The 26655-nt window shown below is 38.1% G+C and overlaps 1 protein-coding gene across 9 annotated transcripts in view; it reads right to left on the reverse strand.

Moving 5' to 3' along the window:
* The window catches only part of ENTREP2 (endosomal transmembrane epsin interactor 2), an 86337-nt gene that overhangs the window by 42008 nt on the left and 17674 nt on the right, over positions 1–26655 (reverse strand). For all 9 annotated transcript variants that reach the window (XM_077785880.2, XM_085588689.1, XM_077785879.2 and 6 more), the window contains exon 2: positions 8838–8894. In XM_077785880.2, coding sequence (XP_077642006.2) covers positions 8838–8894 — 57 coding nt within the window. The remainder of the gene's footprint in view (positions 1–8837; positions 8895–26655) is intronic.

The following is a 26655-nucleotide window of genomic DNA, read 5'->3' on the forward strand; positions in this document are numbered from 1 at the left end:
CAAGTGGGATCAGATTAAAAGACTAAGACCACAATGAGTGCAGCACTGTCACATTCTACACACAGCAATAGTGTTTGTTGTTTCTGTAGTGCTCTGTTACAGCTCCATCAATTACATTATTTATTGTAGTACTTTTTAGGAAAGTGTAAGAGGGGGCCTGATTTAGTAGTAAAGACTTGTGCTCTCAGCTCAGAAACATTATCCAGAAATTTGTCAAAAGTAGATATTTAAGCATCTACTAATTTCTGCTCTCTCTATTCCAATTAACTCTTTTAGCTTCTACACCTTTCTGTATCACAGAATATTCTGAGTTGGAAGGGACCCAGAAGGACCATCAAGCAGCCTGCAGACTACTGCCATATATAAAAGAGAAACAAGAGGAGCTATACCCTTTTCTTTTCAGATAAAATTCAAGCTATCTCTTGAAGTATTCAAATAATGTGACACACTTCTAACAGTAATTGTAACAAAAATAGTTTGCAGGTAATTAGTTTCATAGCCGAGAACAAGTTTAGGTTTTGTCTAATAATCTATTAGAAGGACAATGGGGAGTTGCCAGCTAATATGCTAAAGAGGCTAATCTGAACTTTGCTACATGCAAATAAGCACTCAAAAGGAATCCTTCAATGAGCTGTAGCTAATACTGCAACAGTGCAACCTTGTCATACTTATTATTATAAATTATATCATATAATCATATAATTTTACTTTATGTACAGTCAAAATAAGTCATTTGGACAAATTATTATAGTAGTTGTATTGTCTAACTTTTATCACTGACATTTACATTTATGCACCACTGCTCCCCTAAATAAAAAATCCATGCACATGAAATTTAAGTGAAAGTATTATTTTGAAGGAGAAAGAAATCAGCACAAACCTATTTTAATGCTGCTCAAAATGTTGTCAATTTGAAATGTTTCAAAAACAACTGTTTCAGCTGTACAGTCAGGTGGAAAAAGAGAAGTTGATAAACAGTGTGATAATAAGAACTTCAAATATTATGCTTTCTGAATAGAATTTTGACCACATAAGCCAGATCTAAAATTTGCAACTACCTCAGTCATATTAGTTTAATTTTTCCTTCCAACACACCCTCCAAGGAAGTAAAAATTGAAACTTTTTAAAAATTAACAAATAATACACTGTGTCTCAAAAATGTTCAACAAGAGCAGAACAGGAAAAGAAAGCTGATATTTAGGGTCTTTAGACACTTAGGACACTAGGAAAGACAACATTTTTCTAAATTAGCTTTGTATGAAACAGTCTATATTTAAACAAAACAGATAAATCAGTAAATAAAAATTAATATATTTTCTCCAACAACGCGAGTAGTCTAATAACTTTTAAGAAAATCTACATAAGACTGAATTTATATTTCCATAGCAACTCCTAATGGGTTCATTCACCTAAACAATACATGACTTTTTGCAAGTGTCACATTGCAGGAAGGATTCACCTCCATGCACGTGTCAGTGAAATGCTACTCCAAATAAATTAACCTTCCACAACATCTGCAGCAGGATTCCCTGAGGAAATAAAGGCTCGTGTTGTCCTGCTGACAAGGACAGGCATCAAATCTGTGCAAGCAGCCCTTCCTGGCAGCAGCGTAATGAGACAGAAGCAGGATGTAAAGGTCACACTCACCGATATTTCACGTCTGTCTTTCCCAATGTATTAATAGCAATTAACTACTCACTTGCAATTATTCTCATTAATTAACAACTGCCTGCTCTCTCTGAGCCCTTGCACACCAGAAGTCTGACTTTCATCACCAAGGAGGAAAATTCTGCCAGGTGAGCAGGGTCAGGAGCCACAAGTGCTGATCTCCCATCAAGAGCACATGAGCATTTTCAGCATCAGTTTCTGAGCAAGGCTTCAACGTGGGCAGCAGCTAAATAAATTGGCAGCACCAATTCAATTGTAATGTAAACTCACTACACTTTTGGCCATTTCAAGAAAAATTGCACACACATCTCCAAAGACTCACATTAATAATTTGATGGAGATCCATCAGTAAATGAACTTTAGGATTTCAAAGACCTTTCCTCATATATCTGAAGTAGGACTTAATCCATAATGCTGTTGCAGGTTTTATAGTATTTGTAGTAAGGAAACCCAAACACTCAATCACACACATCTAGCTCAGGATCTAAACTGCGATTTACCTGGCAAGTAAATCCCACTGAAATTAAACTACTTTTCTTCAACAAGCACAGGATAATTAGATTCACTTTTGGTAACAGTGTGTTTCTTTCCATCTGTCACACAAATAAAACTAAAATCACATGAGTTTTGAGTATGTGAGCACAAAGAATGAGGTATCCATTCCCAACTCCATCACACCTCAAAATACCTTATATTAGTTCATACAAATATTTATTCTACTTTTAAAAACATTTCAAATGCAGCTTAGCTTGTCTTGAATAACTTTTTGAAGCTAGTGTTGCCTCACCATTTAAAAACAAAATACAAAGTTTAACAAATAGCTCCCTTGTTGCCCAACTAGCCAGACCCAGTGATACATGACACGAGATTCATTTACCAAGGAGGAAGAAGAAATGCTGAAGCAAACCAGACTCTTGCCAAGAAAGAGTTGAAGAAATTACACTGTGCAAAGGCTGCCAAGAACTCCAAGAGCAGATGGGATGCAGCCTGCATTTCTAAAAGATGGAGAAGATGAGATGAAAGAACCATCAGCAGATATATTTAGAAAGCGTGTGAGAACAAGGGAATTACTGATGGGCTGAAGAGAGGTGAATGCAGCACCCACAGCACACTCTTCATTGCAAGCAGCAGCAGCAGCACTGGGACTGGAACTGTGACAGTCTCCTAGGACAGGAGCTGCTGCCATGGCAACAGGATGCTATGGCAGCACATGGGGAGGAGCAGGGGCTGTTTTAGGGTAATTATCCAGTGCTTCTTTAGGAAGGGACAAGTGCTATGCCCCAGCAGGGTTTGTCTGCTCTTCAGGAAAAGCTGCTTGTGGTCTTTTTAAACTCTTCCACTGGGGGTAATTAATTAGCACATGAATGCTCAGCAGAGGAGTCTGGATTCTCATGTGAGTGACAGCCAGTGGTAGTTGGGAACAGGCAGCCCTGGTCAAAAGGGTATCAGAGAGATGCAGACAGAGACCGAGGCAAGAGAAAGCTTTAAGAAGTGTTGAGATGTTAAAGGGGACTCAGCATGTTCATTCTAAAGAGATGCTACACCCTGTGGCATCTTTTATGCCTCACTGCAAAGATTTCCCTGATTCACTTCCTCTGTTTCCATCTCAAGTGTTGTTTCTTTCTCACCCAGTTCACAACTTTACTGGGTCATTCTCCATTTTTTCCCCCTCTTCCTCTTCTGTCAGGTCTATTCTAATGAAAGTGCACCGGGGCTAGGTTTTTCTGTCGGTTGTTTCATGGTATTAAAGAAGATAGAAGGGAATCAGCAATCTAAGTTAAAAAGAAATCAATAGGCAGTGCACATTTTAAAAGCTAAATGGATATATTAACTTACCTGCAAAAAAAATTGGAACATAAATGTACTCGGAGTTTACACAAATTCAAGTTGCAAGTTTTGAAGACCACACTTTTCAGACTCCCAACTCAATCCAACAAGAGACATTATTTCATTGCCTAACTCAACAGCTCATACATTGGGAAAAGACCTCTCAGGACATCACTTTGAAACAAATATAAAAGAGAAGCAGCTTCAATAAAACAAAAACATACTTTAAATCTACTTTCAAACTGATGTTACCACTAAATACACTAACCTCACTTCTAGATCCCGTCTCACAGATTTTTAGCACAACTCCAGCCATGCTGCAGCAGTGTGCAGACAGATGATGCACTTTGGTGACCAGTGCAGTACAGCCACGTTAGTGCTTTATACAACTAACCTTCAGGGAAGGGAGAACAGGAAGGCAAGAGGCAAAGAAAAACTTAACTATGTCCCCAAGTATAGGAAAATACTATTTACAGCCTACACTTTCTTCACTGAAAGCATTCAGAACTGAGATACAAATCTATTGCAATTCAGTTATTTATGATGCTTGTGGCACTGAATCTCTGAAACATCACAGATCCTACTGTATGATTTCTTACTGACATGGTTTTGGGAAGCTTCTTTCTGGTCATCTAGGTGCTATTCTTCTTAAATCTTTTGATGTCGATCTTCCTCACGTTGCCAGATTCACATTTCAATTTCTCCTTCCTGTCCCAGTCCTCCACAATTCTCTTCCCCCTGATTTAGTATTCAGCTCCTCTGAATTTGGGTTGGTTTCCTTCCATGCTCCCAGAAAAAAGGTCAAAGACAAACACTCTGCTCTCAATTCCAAGCCCTGGGCTCACATCAGCTCTGATCAAAATTTACAGCTTTATATCTGAAGAGCTACTTTTTGAACCAGCACTGGATTTGCTTTCCAAACAGAAGTTATTGCAGCCTCCCAAGCTTCTTTGGAAAGCAGCAATACCCAGCCCTCAACCCCTGCCCAGCTCACCAGAAACTGAAAAGCACAGCTATAAAAGATGCTCTTGTTTTCACCCAGTGTTTTGTTCACTTTTAAACTAATGCTTCAGCCTCAAAGACAAGTGTTTGTCTAATAGCAGGGTTCCTAATGAACATTTTGATCAAGGAATTCAAAGAATACTCATGCTGAAATGATAGTGCAGAGTGATCAAGGGATCTGTTAAGGCACAGGGATGTTCTGCAGCTCCTCTCAACATCACACAGGTATCAAAGTCAGCAGTGACACACGAGGGGATGGCTGCCTCTCACTCTGCTCTTCTCCCACGCTGTGCATTCGTTCACTTGCTCTTCTCCTGCAGTCCTGACCTGTTTATGCTGACATTGCCTCTCCACTACAGAAATCATCTTTTTATTCCAGGAACCTAACACCAAATCTCTGCTTGAGGGTGGGTACTGGAGGGAGGACAATCACATTTTCTTTTTTAAAATTCAAATATTTCTCTCAGATTTCACCAAAAAGGAAGCTGTACATTCTCTTAAAAGAGTTTGAAAATACTTGTCTCACACCCCTAAAGCTGCTCTAGATGCTCAGGTTAAGCAGCAGAGCCAGGAACATGTCAACACTCCACCTCACTGAGCAGAATATAGCAAACTTAAACTTACTGTTTTATAATACACTAATACACTATATATATATATATATATACTAATATACTATATATATACTAGTACACTATTTCTATACATTTTAGGTTTCATCTGTTTCCTGAAGTTTGGTTATTCCTGCTGCAGTCTGCAACAATATTTAGTGAGAGGAGATAATCAAGAGGGAAAACATTTGGACCAGTTTTATATATTCATGCATCTTATGGGGCAAGAGTATATGTGAATGTAATGATTTAAAATTGTTAGTAATTTCTCTTTTCAATGTAGATATTCCTCTAATGATTTTTACAGAAAAAAAAATATTCAGTCTGAATTTCAACTAATTCAAGTTTTTCACTGGAATTCTAGAAAGAGAAATCTCTAATTTCGCAACAACTACCAAGCTGACCCAAGTTGAATATTTTCTTAAAAAGTCAGTTTTTGTATTTAACTGAGTCTTACCATGGGTGCAGCCTGAGACTTTGCTTAGCAGTTCATCCTTTTGTCTGATATGCAGGTTGAACTGCAGCTATTTAGGACAGCTTCTCTTATTTTTCTAAAATGAAGAAAATCCTATGTGCTTATCAAACACAAAAAAGGCTTGAAGTAATGGTTCATTTGAAGGGACAACACATTGAGTTATATACACACTAATTTCCATGTTCACTGGTGCACAGAACAGGATCTGGAATGCACATTTCATAGTAAATGTTTTTAAATAGCTATTCTGAGTAATCAAGATCATTTATTAGTAGGTAGTATTACCTTGTGCTCATTGACATTCACAGACATTAAGAAACATTTTTCTTCATTGAAAAAAAAATACTAAATCTATCATTTTATTGTAAAAACTGTCAGTTAGAAATGTAAAAATATTTTTCTGGGGTCACCCAAGTGCCAGATGGCAACAGAGAAGCTTTCAACTCAATTCAGATACTGAATTAATCTCCTTAGCAAAAACAGATTTGCAATTACCATAGATTAGATTGTAACAGAAAAATAATCTGACCCCACAAAATTAAGTTTTTTTACAAGGTAATTCCTCAGGTGCTTCACAAGCTCTCTCCCAGTTTTCAGACACTTCCATAAACCATGAGGAAACAAATTCCTACTTTAACACTGCATTTTAACACTAAGCAGTGGTAGTGACACAGCCAACACTTGGTTTCCAAAAAAGGGACCCTTGAGAGATTTTCTGAAAGCACTACCAATACTATGTGATTTCAAAATGAAAACAGAGAAAGCTTAATGAGGAAACATATGAAATATACAGAAAATACTGTTCAAAATCAATGTGTGAACAATTTAAATATCTCCTTTGCCTGAGTGTTTCCTCTGGTAAATGTAAATACAGGTTTGATAACACACACTGATTCCTTGTATGTATAAAGCATTTTGGCAACATAAGAAACTGACAGCTAGGAGATGGCCAAGATAATTCAGATAAACTAACAAAAAATCTGGTGAATTTTCCAGATAATTAAGATTTTCAAAGACACTTTAGCAGGAGAACTTCTAAATTTCTGCATATTAATATTGGAGTAAAATGTCCTTAGTACATACACATTTGTAAATCTTTTAACCGAATGCAGAATACAAAACAGCATTCATACTAATAGCTTATAAATACACAACTACTCTCAGTTTTGACTTTGGTTCCAAAATGTTAAACTATGCAACAACATGCTCATTTCTACACCAATACTACATAACACACTTCTAGTATGATACAGCCAGAAATTAATGGTTGATGAGCTATTTCTGTTTGATACTCCTTCAATTTCCTCTTTTTGCCTGCAGAAAAGAATACATTGGCAAAGAAAAGACCCTGCATCTGTGGGGAAAGCCTGTATGATTACAGTGCTGAGCAAGGCACATCCAGCAGGGTGGGGGGCTGACCCTGGCCAGCAGGAAAGCACCACACAGCCACCCACTCACTGGTGCCTTGCAGCAGGACTGGAAGGGAATTAGAAAAGCCCAAATGAAAAAAAAAAAAAAAAAAACCAAACAAACCAACAACTTGTGGAAGGAGATAAAGATTGTTTAATAAGCAAAGGAAAGAGGAAGGAAAAAGCCAAAGCAAGTGATGCTGTGTGAGAAAACCAGAAAGCTTTGATGCTGCACAAGTGCTGCTCAGCAGTAGTCAAAACACTGGTTATTATAAACCAGCTTTAGTCACAAATCCAAGATATTCAGAAAACTGGCACCTTAAAATATCACAGTTTCACCAGTTTTCGGGACGTCACATATGTTGCATAGTTTAATTTTATTTAACTTTATTCATAGCTTCAAATGATAAAGCTATTTATCTATCTTTCTGCTATCACTCTTGGCAATGCCAGATTCTTCAACACACTGCAACAAAAAAGACACATATTGTAACTGATTGTCTAGCTACTTACAGTACTATAAAATAGGTTAAAAGGCAATTATTGACCATATGCATTTGGCATATGTGATGTATAAACAGATCAGGAGAAACATGGCTCATTAGCATGTTGGTGGTTGTTTGGAGGTTGTAAAGTTACACATTATTGACTGCTAATCAGAACAGTCATCCTGCACACGTGGGATCCAACTGCTCAAAGGTATTTACAACTCAGCAAGGAAAACAGGACATTATGTAGCCACTGTAAAATCACCACACAGCTTAGGCACACACAGAAGTGAAAAACACCATCCCTTCCCCATTCTTCAGCTGATGGTTGTATCACCAACAATGCAGAAGATCAGGATCTAACACAAGAGCATCAAGCTTTCTCTTGGAAATAAATCATTTCCTAGAGCAGATTTTAGGAAGATGAGCTGTTCTGCAAACATCAATGTTACCATTACTGTTGCCTCGCTTTTATCTTTAGTTCCTTGAATTACACTGACCACAACTGCCTATTTACATTTCAGTGAATGAGTCGATATTAGAAAGCCCAGCTGAATTTACAACATGCAAGTGAGTGTTCAGGAATCACAGAAGACAAGTCTCAACAGGCATGGATAACATTTCTGATGTGTGAATATTATTTATTCCAATGATGTGAGCTCTGCCTACTGTCTGAGTTTATAATATGAAAAATATACCTGAAGTTCTAATCAAACTTATTCTTATCAGTGCAAAATTCTCTATTTTGTACTGTCCATTATGATTTTTATTCCAGGGACTATCTTCAGTACTATGTTAAAAATGTTTTGTGTTACTCTGCTACACATGCACACTGTTTCAGAGGCAATGTTTACCTGCTAACACATCCTTATTGACACAGTCATCACCTGTTTTTAATAAGCTTGATTTCCATCTAATTCTGCTTTACATTAATGGGCTAACTGAAACTCCATTAGCATGCACACACAAAGAATGGATTACTGTTCAGTATTAAGTAACTACATGAATCTCACAACAGAAATTATAATGTAGCTGAAAATCTTTCTGCAGATGAAGACAAACAACTACTAATTAGCAATGGGCTTTTTTCTATTCAGATACCTGCTAAAAAGATTGCTCTGCTGTGCATTTTTTGGCAAATAAGTTATATGCAAAGGTACAAGCAGACCAACAATCTGTTTATGAGTCAGTAGAAAATTACGATTTTCACCCACATGGTTTACACATTACAACTTCAAAGGTTTCAAACTTTTTGTAGTAAGTGTTTATAAAGATCAGGACACACAACAACGCTGAAAATCATCCCCAGAGACCATCAGGCTTCTCTATAAAGACAAAAGCACTGGGAGTTGCTCACCACAAGGGACAGGGGCCTCTTCCATGAAACAACACCGATCAATCCTGACAACAGCACCTGGAACAGAGAGCAGAGTTACTAAAGAGCCATGAGGGTTATACCAGTGTCATTAAAAACAGGTATATAAGTAGGTAATAAGATGAAGTTCATGCACAGTCATGATATGTATTTCCAGAATGCTGGAAACCAAATACTAAAAATAAAATGCTTTCCATTTTATTCTCAATAAAAAATAAACAGAACTAGTACTAAGCTGTTTTTAAACAAATTTCAGTCCTGCTGCCAGATTCACTCAGCTGTGATCAGATCATAAGAAGTCATTAAAACATTTCTTCTCTCCCAGTCCCAGTTCTATCAATACCAAAGGAGAACAAATGTTTAGGGCAAATTTTCTTGTGATTTTATATCACAATTGAAAATTAGCTAAAAAAGGGGAGTAGTGACAGAACAATCACAAAATCATCCAGGAATCCAGATAAATTAGCAGAAGGGTTTTTTGTTCTGTTTCACCCACCCAAACAACCTCCCCACTTGATCGTATGTTTGAGAGAGGACCCATACATTCATTAAAACTTGGATTTAGCATACAGATACATTACTCTCTATACTACAAACCAAAAGCAAGCAGGATTCAGACCTTTATTCATCTAAGCTAATCTTAGATATTTTTAAATAACATGCAAATGACAGTTGAGATGCCATAAGCTTTACATGTAATTAAAAATGGAGAAAGAAACAAGAAATGGGGTGAGGGATATCAACCCTGGTGTGGGAGAAAAAAAAATTGAGAGGAGCCTTTTCATTACTGAATTACAAAAATAGTAAAGTTAATAAAATAAAATGCAGAGAAAAGAATGCACAATATATTTATTTCAAGAATCATTTTTTTCACCGCAGCTTGTGCAAAGACTCTGCGTAACAATAACTTAGATAGTTAGCTAGTCACCTTTCCCACTCCATCCTGCTTTCCTAACAATCTTTTGGGTGTAAAAATAGCAGAGCATAATAAATAAAAATGCATCTACATCTAGCCACTGCAGAAACTGTGTACCCTGTACTGGGAACCAGGCTGGAAACAATCCAGTCCAGGGATGCTTGGCAGGAATGTGGAGAAGGAGCTGTTGGTCATCTGGAGCAGGTGCACTGTGGAGTGCTCAGTTCGTGGACACTCTCACTGTGAGCATGTTTCAAGCATATCTCACAATCTGACAACAGTGCTGCAGCAGATGTTGAAAAACTTATTTAGAAAGTCAACATGTGGAAAATGTGCATTTTGGTATTTTCTTTAGTAGCTGTGCCATTAAAAAAAGACCCCTCAATTTAGGTTTTTTTTGTGAAACCTCAGTGTTAGTTTCTAAATGATGTACAAATGCAATAGCTGGGAGATAAATGCACAGTAAAAATGAACCAAGACCAGCATATGGATATCAAAGACTGTCCAGATAATGCCTACATGCAAATGTGCATATTTTGTATTCTACAGCATTTCCTACAGCAGAGAAGTCACACACTTCTGGATGTTGGCCAAGTGAAGGAAAAGTCGAGAATTCCATCTTTGCTGTTAATTAAATGTGCTCACACAGCTATGTTAGCTTATTATTACTGTATGACAACTTGGCTCTGGGCTGATAATCCTGTAATGTGGAACTGCACTCAGAAGGTAAAATGACAAGGTTAGTTAGTTCATCTGCTGGCTAGACAGCAACATGCTCTCAATTAAAAAAATGGGCTGGCTAAAATTGTGAGGTTATTAAAGAAACCCCTTTAGGAAAAGTAAGAAATTGCATTCCAAACCAGAGCATGTATTAATAGATAAAATATTTGTAGGTAAATCATTATTCACCAAGTCACCTGGTCAGAGCCAAGATACTGTAGTGCACTACCTATGAGTAGCAAATCTTTACTTTCATTTACTGTGTCCTCCCTTCCATGAATTAAACCTCTACTCCTCTTGTCTTATTTGTGGCATTACAGAAGGTGCAAGAAGGGAGCTGATCCCTCTTGTTCAGCTGAACTACAACTGTGTTTGACCTTTAGAGAGGCCCTGTAAGATGAAAGAGGTACATGTGTTTTGGTATGGAAAAGGAGAGCTTCGTGGCACTCACTGTACTGGCTCTCCATGCAAAAGGTCAAGCATAGCAAGGCCACTTGATAAATTTACACTAATTATAGACACAAGAACTCAGTGTCCCACCTGTTTAATACTGGCATTATAAGAGGTCACCTCAACAATGCTTTCATGTAATTTTCCAAACCCCATTAGTCCCCTGTGTCAGTCACTGGTTACCCAAAAAAACTTATTTTGCTTTGAGATGCAACTACTTCCATTGCCAAGCACCTCACATAGCTGTGCACATTGTGGACTAAAGTAACCAGGAATTTAAGAACAAAACCAAACCACACCAACAAACCCAAACAAACAAGTAAAAAACCCCACAAAAACCCCCAAACCCCAACCAGTCTTGAGGTTTTGTTTTCTCTTCAGCTTACACTTCTTATAAATACAATGCTAACATTAAATACAGTAAGTAGAAACCTCACTTTATTTCTATACAAAAGTAGCAATTATTTGAAAAGTAGTATGTAATTTACAGGCCCAAAATATCTTAAAATAATCACTCAGAATACTCAATAGCTCAACATTGCAATCCACACAGCTTCTAGTGCTTTTCAAAAATCACTACATCACATGTATTCTCTGCACAGGTTTTTACTTAACTAAAATGTAAGTTGGAGTTTGAGGATTTTAACAATTCCTTAACATTGGCAATGTGTTTGGATTTCAGAACCTGCAGGGTACATTTCTCTACTACCCTGGACCCAAATTCCATCTGCTGAATTGTAGTGAACCTCCCCATCACATAATAATTGAAATAAATGACAGCTACTAAAAACATTCAAAGAAGTAGCTTTGCCAGATTCCTTAAGGAGAATTCCCACAGATATATGTAGAGATATATATCTGCTGATTACCACAATGCTGATGCACAGAGAAAAACCAGAGTACATCAGTGCTGACTTCTGCAGCATTAGAAATGCAGTAACTCAACATGCATATGAAAACTCCATTATCATCAATGCAAGTGACGCTCATGCATGACAAAGATGCATTTACTTTAACAGGCACATACTGAGGCAGGGCAAAACCAGAAGGTAAAATTACTTTCCAGTATAGGGACTCAAACAAAGGATTAGCCCCTGATGGTGTGTTTTCCAGCATTTTGCCTTCACAGTCTGGTGAATCTCTATAAATTCAGAGGGCTCTTACTTTGAATATGGGACAGATCAGATGATGCAGCCTCTCAATGTATCTTAAATCTGCTTTCCAAGTCTTCAACTCCAAAATGGCTCTTGTATCTAATATATTCTCTAGTATGGTTCCTTTAATCTTCTTTTCTGAACTACATAAACCCTGTATTTATATAAATATTAATTAAAGCCCATTACATATAGTGAAACACTATCACGGTACAAAAAAACTACAGAAACCTAAAATTCTGATGTCTATGTATTAATTTGCTTAATAAAATTAATTTTTTCCTTAGTTTGACTTGGGATCTAAAAATGGTTTTCTAGTCTAATACAGAGCATGAGTTATAGGAACTCATGTTCTGTTTTTATTTATATTTTTCCAGTTTTATTCTCTACTGTTATTCCTGCTCCCTTGTTCAGCCTGGTACAATATATATCAAATAATTTGGTTATTTTTTCCATCAGTTTAAGGGCTAGTCATGTTTTCAGCTTTTAAATACAAGACCAATTCTATAAGCAGTTGATTCAGTCACATGAAAATAAGCATACAAGTTCTTCACAGTAATTGCAGAAATTCTCTCTCAGGCCTCTTCTAAGAACTACATTTATATGTTTACAGAAATCTGTGTATGTGCTTCCAAAAACGTGTGTTGTGAAGGCAGGTAGATAACCCAGAAACCAAAGAGCCTGTTTGGAACAACCCGTCAGCCAAACACTGAGCAGGCCGGGCACAAACAGGCAGAAGGGGCACGAGGCAGCTGAGTGGAGAGGGCAGGGCAGAACTGGGCTGCCAAAGGGAAATCCCAGCACCACCAGTGCCTTCTGCCAGCTAAGCACAAGAGCAGCCGTGCTCCTGCACAAGGGCCTGAAGCCACTGGCACCTCCCAAAGCTCCCCTCTCTGGGCTACAGGAGCACACACTACTACAAAGATTAATTGTGTCAACTCAAATGTTCCTGGAAGGGTGACGATCAATTGTACCTCAATAATAATATCCCCAGCTGCCTTTAGGTTTAGATGTACCTCAGACAGTCTAAAACAATGGCTGAAATATCTTCCAGGATGATGTTTCTGTGAAATCTACCACAGCCCGTGTAAAAAGTAGATAATTATTAAACAAAATTCAAGCATTAAATACTGTGCGAGTAATGCCACAACTATCATATACTCAGAGACTATAAAAGCATGACACATTACTACCAAAGCATGAAATCCTCTTATAATAACACTCTCTGCAGCATCTGCAATCCATTAGTGCAAAATGCTGGTAAAGTTAAATACACACTACAGGAAAAAGAACTGTGCTGCACGGGAGTTAGCTGAAAAGTGACTGAATAGTCCACCAGTAGTATTACTCTCCATTCCAATTCCTGGAAAAACAGGAAGGATGAAAATCTCTTGGGGTGAGGGTGGTATGAATGCATTAACAAGTACCAGAAGAAAAAGGTTTATAAATTTCCATATGCATGCACACACACAAAAAAACTGTGTGGACAAATACAGAACAGTGGCTTGGTTTTGGAATGGTCTTCCAGGAAAGTCATCCTAAAGAGTGGGTGCTATTAAAAATCATACCATTACACCACATTCAAAACACTGCAAAAATCAGTCATGGGCTAAAGAGTTTTTAAAATAGTCAACATAAATATTTATTAGCAAATATGCAAACTAACTGTTCAACATGCAGCTATCACTAGAATCCAGGCACTGCTCTCTCATTTAAAGGCCACATCCCTATAAACACAAAAAGCACAAATGCACAAATGCCACCAGACTGCAACCACAAGCAAAAGCTCCGGACGCTGAAAGATAAAGCAAGTCAGCAGCAACCAGAAAACCACAATGATTTAAGCACAGTTTTGGGCTACTTTTTAAAAAGACTCAGTGTGTTCCTGATTCACAAACACTGCATCATAGCTTAGTCACTCTCCTTTATCCACTGTGAACCTAAAACTAATCTAATTCTAATTGCCATGGAAACAGGAGCAAAGAAACAAAATCCCTTGGTGCCCCACAAGAACAGGACAGTAAAATTACCTATACATTGACACAGCTACCAGACTGTATTAAGAGCACACAGTTCTGATCTCATTTCAAGCTCTAGGGTGAGGGTTTTTTTTTGTTGTTGTTTTTTCTTTGTATTCTTATCAAATATTCTCCATACCCATCAGGAATCTGCTTGTTACACATCTATAATTTGTTTCTAGGAGGAAACAATTTAACATATAGAGAAAAACGAGCACTGATGGAGCACATATATATCAGAATATATATTTTTCAATTATAAAAAAAACTTCATATGGTCTGTAATTGTTACCCTTCTGAGTGGTTCAGAACCGTTATGCTCAACCTCACTAAAATATGCAAACTGTATTAAAAGCTATGGACAGGGATTTAGCTAAGATATTAAGCACAGAGCTGATATGTCAGTGACTCACAATACAGTCTCAATTCTAATCTGGTTTTTATTAAACATACTCACAGAACACACTATTACATTATCTTCTATGCCCCATAATGTAATCCGTGAGCATTAATAAGGCACACAGCTATTAGCATAAAAGTATTTAGAGAGAAAGGTAACTAAGCAGTTTGAAACCAATTCTCCAAGCTTTCAAATGTATCAGATTATTTATGAACAAACCTGAAACAAATAGATGACTGAAGAGCTAGCTCAGTATGTGCTGTTTCACAGGGGAAGATTTTGAAATCAGAATAAAGTCTATCGAGATACTGTAAGGGATAACATAAGATTTCATGGCTCTTGGACAATTCTCTCAATTCAAAATGAAGTTCCCTCACAACTTTGCTTCTCCAGAATGACCCATGGATGAAACAAAAGAACACAAGTGCTTTGAGTAACACAGGGGCAACACTGCTGCAGAACCAGCTGCTGTGTTCCACAATGTTCAAACTAAAAGCCAGACCAAGCAATTCTTTCACAAATAATTGACTGAAGAATTGTGCTGCCCATACATGATATTCAGCATCTCTGATTAAGTGTGGATAGCTTATCGATTCTTTGAAGCAGGAAGGGTTTACTGAGGCAGCAGTCAAAACTTAATTAAAATGCACTGAACCAAAGAAATCAGTGAAATTAGAAGCAGTTTGTCCAATATGATAGATCTGTATGCAGGTGTTGTAAACTCAAGTGTCAATTCTTCCCTCATCTGAATATTTATTTTCTTGGTCTCTATGTGCATTCCATGCAATAGATTTCCACAGATTATTTCTAACAGGGACAAAACCTGCACACCTACAAATACATTGAATTTTCTTTCCAAAACTACTGACACATTTTTAATTGTTTGTAATGAAACAAATGTAAAGTTATTATGAGGCTATAAAATGGATCATGCTTTATTTCTTTCATAATAGTTATGTTCCTTCAAGGGCTGAAGATGTAAAAACTTCATCTTAATTCCAGTAATGAAGGATTCTGTATTTTTCCATTACTAAGGCAAAGGTATTACCCAGCTGTCAGAACTTCATTTCCAGAATTTTCATTTTATGTTTCATTGTATTTTAAACAAATTTATATCCATAATGTTATTGTGACAAAAAAAAAAAAAGTGATAAATTTCTTTAGACATTCCCTAATCTGTTTTCACACAAATCTTGACTTGTATCATTGACTCAGTACAGAATATTATTCTAGAAATATTGTTTCCCAGTAGCATTAGGAAATTACTAATAAGATTTTTGCTGCTGGGCTCTTCCAATAATTATAAGAATGAAGACTGAGATTGTTTAGATAACTGAAATGAGACAATGGCTCTTTCAATTACTGACACAATTTCTCAGGGGATGAAAGCTGAGGTGTATTATAAAGCGATCCAAGTATCAATAACAAGAGCATTTTCCTGCCTCAGACTCAGAAGGGCTTCCAAATGCACAAAACATGCAATGCCTCTGCAGATCTCTAGTACAGGGTAAGGTCCACTCCTCCAGTTCCATAGATCTTTTGGAGCTGTATTTCAAACTGCAGTGCCACAGGGCACATGCAGAGAGATTAATGAAAAAGCAATAGACCTCATACTCTAATGAGCATGATCAGTGCTTTGCCTCCAGGCCACGCTATCAGATAAAGGAAAAGGTTAAAGATGCACAGGCACCAATGAGAGGGAAAAAGGAACAGAGGAAATATGAAATGGTCAGATCAGATAAACACTGTCCTCAGTCTACTGACTTCTGTCACCAGGCCCTTGGTGAAAGCCACCTACACTAGTGCTTTCACCACCTTTCCTGAGACAACCCTTCCCAGGCAGCTATAACCACTGCAGACTGGTCACCACATCCAAAACAGGACTGCAGAGGGAAAGGACAAATTAATTTGGAAAAACACAGGTTTAATTAAGGATGGACAGATGCCTTCCAAACATGCCAGCAAACCAGGGGTTCTGAAGATGAATTTCATGGCCAGCTAACAGCAGTGCCCTGGCAGCCACAAGGGCAAGGCGTGTCCTGGGGGGCATCAGGCACAGCATGGGCAGCCAGGCAAGGGAGGGGAATGTCCTGCTCTGCTCTGGGGCAGCCTCACCTCCAGCGCTGGGGGCACTTCTGGACACCACAATATAAAAATACATTAAGCTGTTAGAGAGTGTCCAAAAGAGGTGAAGGGTCTGGAGGGGAAGCCACAGCAGGAGTGGCTGAAATCACTTGGTCTGTTGGGCTGGGAGAAAAAGAGACCAAGGAGAGACTTCATTGCAGTCTACAACATCCTCAAGAGAGGAGAGGAGAGGCAGGCACTGATCTCTTCATCACAGACAGGACTTGAGGAAGCAGCATGAGGCTGAGTCAGGGGAGGTTTAGGTTAGAGATTAGGAAAGTTTTTCCCCCAGAGGGTGGCTGGGCACTGGAACAGGCTCCCCAGGGCAGTGGACACAGCACCAGCCTGACAGAGTTCCAGAAGCATTTGGACGATGTTCTCAGGCACATGGTGTGATCTTAGCAGTGTCCTGCACAAGGCCAGGAGTTGGACTTGATGATCCTCATGGTCCTTTCTCAACACCTATCTCCCAATACCAGATCTATCTGAACCAGTTTTCTACTGAGACAAGATCAAGGAAAACACCTGCACTTGGTCCCCTCCAGCCTCAGTGGCACAGAATGGAAAACTAGGTGCCACCAGCAGCCTGGAGCCACTGTAGCACCTTTCTGCCTTGTCCCTGTCCAGGATGCTCACAGGCCTGAACTCCAGCCACCTAAAGCCTGTCAGCAGCAAAAGGAAAAATGTAATCATGCTGATACAGAGTCAAAATAGACCGAACAAAGATTGTAATGTATTTAGACTCATTTAGAGCATTGCCTCTATTCTTAATTATAATAATCTCATTAGTCACTATTAAAGACTTAAAATACATTATTTTTAGACAAGCTGCATACAAGTTGTAAGGTACCTGTCTTTGACAACCCTTGATTGGGAAGAAAGACAAAAGACTTGGGCAAGTAGAAAAGAGTGTGTCACTCCAGCACCACAAATCAACCATGAAATTCTACAATGCACCCACACAAAAATGAGTTTTCAATGCCAGAAGCAATGAAAACCATCAAGCTTTACAGAAGAAAAGGCACATATTGGACTGATCTAGGGAACAGGCAGGGGCTTTTCTCACACCAAGCTGTTGGGCAGCACAGTGACATGGACTTACAGCTTAAGACTGAAGAACTACTTGGCAAAAGCACAGCTGTTTTCTAGTGAAATCTGACACGTGACACACCCCCAAAATTCAAGGCAAACACTAGGCAAGAAGTAAAAGCATCAAAATCTCTGTAAATCTATTTCTACTGTAGGGGCTTCTTGTCAGCAGGCAATAGGTTTGGGGAGCACATAACTTGCTCTTCCAGGAATTTTAATATAATTGATTATTTGGGCAATAATAGTCCAAATGTTGAATGAATAAAAGCATAACCTCCGTTCCAAAATCAAAGCCCAGAGCTATTTTAAATGCAAGGAGAATGCAAAAAAGGGAATCCCATAACCATTGCAGAGAAACTAAAATGATGCCTATTTTCTCTTCATAAGAGATTCAAAGAGATTACTGACATATAACACTAAATTCATTTGCACAGCAAGTGTAATTTATAATAAATATGGTCAAAATACATGAATTCTGAAACACTACAGACAGAAAAGCATCCTGTATAATACTGGTTACAAAACCAAGCTGGATCATCAAATTGAAATGTCTTCCATATTGATTTGGAAATAAAGTGAGAAAAAAATGCCAATCTTCATGAAAGACCTCATCTCACACCAGACCCATCTGCCAGATCCTGGTGATGTGCTTTCTAGGATTATTTAATGGCCATTGAACCACAAACCACTCTTACTCTACAGAAACCTTTTTCCCACAGAAAAATGAAGCTCAAGGAGTCCAAAGGCTTATTCCACCTGACTCTAAGGTCAGGACTTCTGGTAAATATAGTGGCAACTTTGTGTCAAGATTAAGAGGAAAAACATCTTATAGTCTTAAGAGAGTAATTTTGCATTTTTACATTACTGCTAGATTGAAACACTTGAAAAATTTGTTCCTGGGGTTTTGCAGAATCATTTATCATCAGAAGAACTCAGACCAGCAGAAACTGGTTCCTTACTGCATCAAATAAAACCTGCATTGTACAAGATCCATCTGTATTGTCATCTGTGGAGGAAGTAAAGATCCATAAAAAGTGGTTCCCACTGCCATGTGAAGCATGCTTGTTTAACAAGGATTACAGATTAACCAGCATTATGCCTGACCTTTAGAGGCTGATCCACCACTATGTCAAAAAATTAATTAAATGTTAATTTCATATGGTACAGCCATTCACATACAGGCATTAGACTGAGCAGTGTTTTATTCTATTTAAAACACCTTCTTAAATGCCTCCTAAGAAATCATTATAACTTTATCTAATATTAAATGACCAAGTTCAAATATGACCATTTTCCCACTTCATGGCACAGTCAGATGTCTTCATTTAAAAAAATTCCACAGAGTCAAAGGCAAAGAAAACTGAGTAGGCAGTACATCAAACTCAATTATATTTCAAAGACAGGGCCTCTTTGGTTTGTTCTACTTGTCTCTGATTGCCTGCAAAAAGCTCACAAAGAAGCTTTGAAATTACCATCCCAGTAAGATTCCCACACTCTCAATGTTTGTGTTACTGCAGCCTGGCTGACCACAGACTCAACAAAAGCCTAACATACTGACTTTCATAAAAGCAGCTACATCCCTACTTCAGCTGGAGATACTTTATTCATTAAGACAGGATAAACTAAAAACAAGACAGAGACACTAATACTTACTTCCAAATTATTTAGGGCTATTACACTTTATGCACACTAACACAGCCTAAAAAGTTTTAACTTGTAACTTTGGCATTTAGATTCCATCTTAGTTAAATAATTTTGAAAATTAGCTCTCAAAACCCAAGACAGTGGGATGGTATTCCAGAACATGAGGTGCCACTTGTATTTTCAAAAAACTTGCTTGACTTTACTGAACTTAGGCATGTAACAGAATGGGATAGACTTTGCACACAATATGGTTTTAGAGCCATCTTCTCACTATCTTTCCACATTAACTTTTCAGAACCAACATCAAAGAGGCAAAAGTTTTATTTTTAAACTGAAGAAAGCAGAGAGAGATGGACGTCTTCTGCTCTGGCCAGCAGCTTTCTTTTTGTACACATGAAGAAATTTGCAGGAAAACAATGACACCAATACTTGTTCTGACACAAGTCTCAAAAGCACTTAACAAAGAAACTTGGCTTTCTAGCAATATGGAACAGACCAAGGACCACACCAAAGCTTGCTGATTAACGGATAGGAGAAATTCAAATTGAGTTCACCTCAAACACTGAGCTGGCAGCTGATGTGAAGAAAATCAGCCTCAGTACTGCAGAGCTGTCAAGGAAGACTCTTTCAAGTTATTGCTATTGATTTGTAGGAACATGACGACCTGTGTCGTGTGTCAAGGAGTTTCTGGTTAGGGGGTGTAGCAGGTACTGGTGACGTACCGGGAAATATTCTCAACAGGACAATCAGCACTAGTAATTATACCCTATCTTGCACTACAGTAAACACAACATACTAAACATCAGAGAACTGTGGCAATCCACTACAAAATCAGCAGGACAGCAATGTTCAGAGGTTTGGAAAAGGGGGTCGGTTTTTTCGTTTGTTGTGTTTTGTTTGTTGTTGTGCATTTTTTTTTATTTTTAATAAAAAAAACCCAATGCAAATATCAAGGAAGCTGACAGAACAGACAAGGGAAGAGAAAACAGTATAGCAAGAAAAAGAATAGCTCTACGCACAAAAAAAAAAGGCACTGAAAAATGTGAAAGTCACATTAATAGAAACTACATTATGCAAATAGTCTGCTATTCATGTTTCATTCATCAACTTGGGAAAAACAGATGTTAGAAAGTATCTAGAATACTACTGATTTTCATTAGACAAAAAGTCACTTAAAAGATTCAAAGCTTGCTAAATGGGATTCAGTTTTCCCACAGCTTCTACAGCTTTTCCATATACAGATATCTAAGAGATCCCAGATCAATTCAGCCTCAGCTACCTGAGGTAGCTCACACGTACCAGTTAGATCAGGAATCCAGAATTCACCTGGTCCCCTCACACAGAGCCCAGCAGAAGGCGAGTCTCACACTGATGGACCTGCATGTGCAAGGGTATGTGCAGAGCTGAGGTGACAATTCACACAGCTCAGGGGAGAGTGTGCACTGTGTCACACAGCTCAGGTGACAGTGTGCACTGTGTCACACTGGTGCACTGTGTCACACTGGTGACTGTGTGCACTGTGTCACACTGGTGACAGTGTGCACTGTGTCACACTGGTGACAGTGTGCACTGTGTCACACAGCTCAGGTGACAATGTGCACTGTGTCACACAGGTGACAGTGTGCACTGTGTCACACTGGTGACTGTGTGCACTGTGTCACACTGGTGACAGTGTGCACTGTGTCACACAGCTCAGGTGACAGTGTGTACTGTGTCACACTGGTGACAGTGTGCACTGTGTCACACTGGTGACTGTGTGCACTGTGTCACACTGGTGACAGTGTGCACTGTGTCACACAGCTCAGGTGACAGTGTGCACTGTGTCACACAGGTGACAGTGTGCACTGTGTCACACAGCTCAGGTGACAGTGTGTACTGTGTCACACTGGTGACAGTGTGCACTGTGTCACACTGGTGACAGTGTGCACTGTGTCACACAGCTCAGGTGACTGGATGGCTATAGGGCAGACACCACAGAGATGCAGCCACGTCATTCACACCACACAGGCACCAGAAATTAAGTCTGTGCAGCCAGTACACCCTGTCTTCTCTCTCCCCTCCTCCTCACCTGCTTGTTGGATCAAGCAGTTTAAAGAAGATATGAAATATCTAATCATAATACAAAAAAACCCAAACTTTCACTTCTGTAATGTAAACGTTAACAAAGGAAAAAACAATCTTTTATTTGACTGATTTTAGGGTAACTCAGTAGTCTCAACAGAATGCATCTTTGACAAGTCTTTTTCTCTAGGGAACACAGGTGAGAACTGTTCTCACTCTGAAAGTAAACTCATTCACAACTACAATATTCTTTTCATAATAAAATTAAACACCAAATCAAGGAACTTAACTAATACTTCCAGGAAAAAAAATCTACACCAAAAGAGAAAGTTATGACCAAATCTAAAATTAGAAAAATGTAGAAGTGAGAGGAACTCCTGAGACAGTAAAATTAAGTTCTTAATCTTATCAAAAACTTTGCTGACTTTATGCCAAGCTGTATATAATTACTGCTACATTCCTTTCCAATCAAAACCAAAAATGCAGATCTAATCAACATAAAGGAGAGCAGAGATCCCAACAAACAGCATTTGTCAACATCATCCTTAAAAATTAGTAACTTGTCCAGTGCATTTCCCTGCAATATTTCCCCTTCAGAACTCACCCTTATTTATATAGCACACTGTATAGAATCCCAGGGAAAATACCTTGGTGCAGAAATTAAACATAGCAAGTGTAAAGAAATCTGTAAATCAGTTTTTAAAAAAAACTCATCCAGCTCCATAATCAAAATTTGTCTACAGAAAACTCCAATAACTGAGCCTCAAACAGTCCACGGGTGCACATGCATAATTTGGCATTTGTACTTAGTTTTTGTTAAGTGCATTTTGCAAAGCTGACAAGTGCTTAATTGGCCTAAGTATAAGACAGTCCTGAATATCAAGTGACTCATTCTGCAGGAGCAAATAAAGAGAAAAAAAAAAAAAAAAAGACTGAATTGCACCAGAGCACCTAAACCTGGCATATGTCAGTCTTGCTGAAAAACCCCAGCAGAGTGCCCCTGGAACATCAGGAAATTTTAGATGTCTCAGTGCAAAATCACTTTAAAGGAGCCAGCACAGTCCACAGCAACCCAAACTGCAGTGCCTTGAGTCCCAGCTGAGGAGCTAAGTCAGAGCTGGAGAGCTCCTTCATGGATTCAGAGCCTCGTTATCCTAAGCAACACCAGCACTTCTCAGCTGCAGGACTGCATACAAGATTAGCCCAGAAAATGAGATCAGAAAATCAAAGACCAAACAAAACACAATTTTGTTCATTCTAGACTCAAAGGGATCAGGAGAAGAGTCCTGGGACACACAGACACTGGGAATTATAACAGAAAGTCATTTTGATCTTGAAGGTGGCATGGACATCAATTAATCACAGCTTCTGCTTCACTAAATACTCCTTAAAGAAAGAGGAAGAAAAACTGAATAGGAAAGAATGATGAGGGCTGTTAAAAACAAAAGACAATAATATTCAGCATTCCATGAGTATTAATGTGGATTGAGAATCTTTTTAGTTTTAACAATTCTCTCAACAAATAACTCTTGCAAAAAACCTCAGTTACTCTTTTAAAATGACAATGATTTTGTTCTCTGGGATAGGAGAAAATCATCATATTCTCAGTCATTTTTGTGTTTCAGCATGTAAAGGAACTTTCATCTATAAAGGAACTTTCATCTATGTCTTCTCATCCCACTTTCTTCAGAATTTCCTTCCTACTCGTTGTAGAACTGTTCCCAGACATTACAGATCCTTTGTAACACCACACAGCATTCAGCCATGCTTTAGACCAGCACCATGTACTTCTTTTTTTTTCCACAGGGTTACAAACCGTCAGACACTCAATGGCTAAAGACAACACCTAAGGAAAGTCTAATGACTTGAAGAAGAAAAAAAAAAAGTTAACAGACTCAGAAAGAAAATACAAAGGAAAAATCTGGAAAGCTTGGGTCTTTTTGCAGAGTAGGTTTCCTGATTCTGGAATGCAGAAATTTTTGTCATTCAATAGATCATCTCACCTTTCTATGCTTCAAACACTGGAAATTAAGACAGCTCTTTGCTAATCCACTGTAATGCTGCAAAATTTAATGAACTTAGAACATCTTATACAGCATGTCAGATTCTGCCTGCAATAAACAAGCTCTACTGTACTTTTTCAAAGTAATTTCAGAAGAGACACCTTTAGAGATCCATACTTTGTTGTAGTTACCTCAGAAGGTTCTTAATCTCTCTCCTGATATCTCCCCTAAGGAAAATGCCACAGAATTTTGGTGGTAATAGAGGGACCCTCACTTATATTCTAATTGTTTTCATTAGCTTCTTACACTGCTGATAACTGCTTTGAAGGACACAGGTCTTCTTTATCCCCAACAAGTGAAAGACACAGAGAAGCATCCTTCATTTTTTCAGTCATTATTTTACAGAAATACCTCAAATCCAACTTGTTCCAGAATTCAAGTACAGCTTCACAAAAAATATTACCAAGAAATGTTATTGATCATTTTGTAGATCAGTTGTGTTAGAGCACAAAAAAATAAAAAACTGCAGGAGGGGTAGCAAAATTGTTACTGCTGTTGACAAAAAGAAGGAAAAAAGACAAAAAACCTGTCCTGTACCTTCCCTCTAGGCTTCCTATCCTACTTTCCATCTTGAGACATGGAAATCAGTAGCAGCATCAAGTGGATTATCAAGACAGGAGGTAGAGAGCATTGTCAATTCTCAGTGGGGTTTGATTTTGTTTGGGTAGTTTTTTGTTTGATCTTAAATTCACACACACAAAGAGTAAAAGCAGATAACAGCTAAACAGAGAGCTCTGCAGCAGGCAGGCACTGGGGAAATGGGATATGAAAAAGAAAGGGCCAGGGAAGTGAAGTCAGAAAACTGTCAGAAGTCAGTAGTAAAGTCAGAAAAATGTAATGAAAATCAAATTTTAAAACATCATTAAAACTAAAAGAAATATTTTTAACAGAAGTGCAAACAAGTGTATCATTTTTACTACCAAGCAGCCAGAAAAGAAATAAGCCACTTTAGATATAAAATTATAGCAAAATTAAAAATCTTCTGTTTTGTAGCTGATAATTTATCCCCTTTAAGGTTTAATATTCAACATAAGCTATGTCTTTTGCAGATATATTCTGTAAACTTCTGAAAATGTCTGAAGGATCAGTGGAACTATGGAGAAGCAGCAGAGATGCTGCACGAGATGTGCACAATTCACAGAGGAGTAACTGATGCCAAGTGATGCAGACTGCAAAACTCTCATTCCAGCCCCAGCAGTTCTGCAGACCACGCTCAGTGAAACGTTGCACTGCTGCCAGCTAATTAACATCTTATTTTATTGTCTCAGCAGAGAAGAAAAACCACTGCATTGCTGCTCTTGAAACACAGAAATAATCCCTTGCTATACCTCAAAATATGATAGAATTGAACACAATTTGTTACTCAGGTAAAGGGCATTCTGAACCTCTATTTTACACATCAAAATGCTGAGCCACTGCATATGCAAATATAATAAGCAATTGTTTGATTTTTAGGATGCTTTTGGACCTTCCACTAACTACAGACACCATAGGTTTAGAAAATGCTCATCAAAATTAAATTCCCAAACTGACAAAGAGCAGGCTTAGGTTAGGTGTTAGGTAGAAATTGTTCCCTGGGAGGGTGGTGAGGCCCTGGCACAGATTCTCAGAGAAGCTGTGGCTTCCCCATCTCTGGCAGTGTCCAAGGGCAGGTTGGTGGGGCTTGGAGCAGTCTGGGACAGTGGAAGGTGCCCCTGCCCATGGCAGGGAGGATGGAATCAGATGAGTTTTAGGGTCCCTTCCAAGCCAGGCCATTGTATAATTCCACTATACACACTGCTCCAGAATCCATGATTCTTGCTATCCCACTGATAGCAAACTCATAAAAATTCATTAATTTCTTTAAAATACCTCCCTGAAATAGAAGAGAATTAAAAACTAGGATCTGGTACTTTGTTCCCATATCACATATTAAGATGCTAAGAACAGCATCTTGTATTCACTGAAGTTCTTGTCTCCCTTCCTGACAGTAAGGTTATGAGTACTCAAAAAAAAAAAAATTACTAAAATCGTATGTACAATTTTGAAATTAGCAAGAAACTACCTATTGTAACTCAGGGACACAAAAACATAATGGTGCTGGTTTTGAAATACTCAAAGAAAAAGCAGTTTGCCACATTCTTAAATACCCTCTAATCCATTAACCAATTTTGTAAGCAGTAGTAACAGAACAGAAATGTGGTCTGAAAAGCTCCTTCAAATTGATTTACATCTTGGGTAAGCCAAAAAATCCAATCTTTTTCTGCCTCAAGATCTCCAAGGGAGGTGATCAGCAAGAGAAGCTTTCTCAAATCAGTCACCAGCACAATTTTATTTTCCTCAAATATACAACCTGTCAATTATATTTCCCCCAATTTCTCATCTTTTCTTACTTCTTTGCAGTCTGCAGGATGTGCTTTTAACAGTAAACAAATCCTGAGCTCCAGGTAAGCCTTCATAGTGAGCATTTTAGTGAGTTGGTCTGTGCAGGACATCACAGTGCTTTCCTAGAACTCACTGTCAATATTTGGAAACTAAAACCATGGTTTTTATTCTGCATTTAGTGATTCTACAGGGAGGCAGTACCTTTCTGTATGTTGTTATGGCTTGTCATTTTTAAGCTATGAAATCCACCTTATACATGAAAAGAAATCACTAACATATCAAACATTGATATTAGCTGGAATACAGTGCTAGCCTAGAATTTTCAAAGCAGATGAAGTAAATAAGATTCAACACTGAAAGGAAATCACAGTAATTAATACTTCTAAACTACTCTGAAAATTTGAATCTTCATTTTTCCTTCTCCTGAAAATGACAAACTGTATACATTTATGATTTTATAATACCACTTACCTGTCAGTAAAAGGCTATAATTTGTTCCTTGTTGCACACCAAATACCTTTAAAATCAAAGCAGAAGACTTTTAACTAGAAAGCTATTAAATATTCAAAGTAATTTTCTGCTACAGTTCAAGTCAAACATGACTTGAGTTGCATAGTGCTGGCTTCCAATTTATAAATCCTTTTAGCAGTGTTATATAAACACAACAGAAAGTGATTTTTTCCAAGTATTTGTACAGTAATTCCTCTGAGGAACAATAAGAGAGAGAATGGAACCAGAAAACACGTGCAAGTGTTAATAAGTGGCAGATTTACAAACATGAAACATCCTACATACTT

This window comes from Lonchura striata, chromosome 10, assembly GCF_050655825.1.
Source record: "Lonchura striata isolate lonStrDom1 chromosome 10, ASM5065582v1, whole genome shotgun sequence".
In the NCBI taxonomy this organism is placed as follows: Eukaryota; Metazoa; Chordata; class Aves; order Passeriformes; family Estrildidae; genus Lonchura; species Lonchura striata.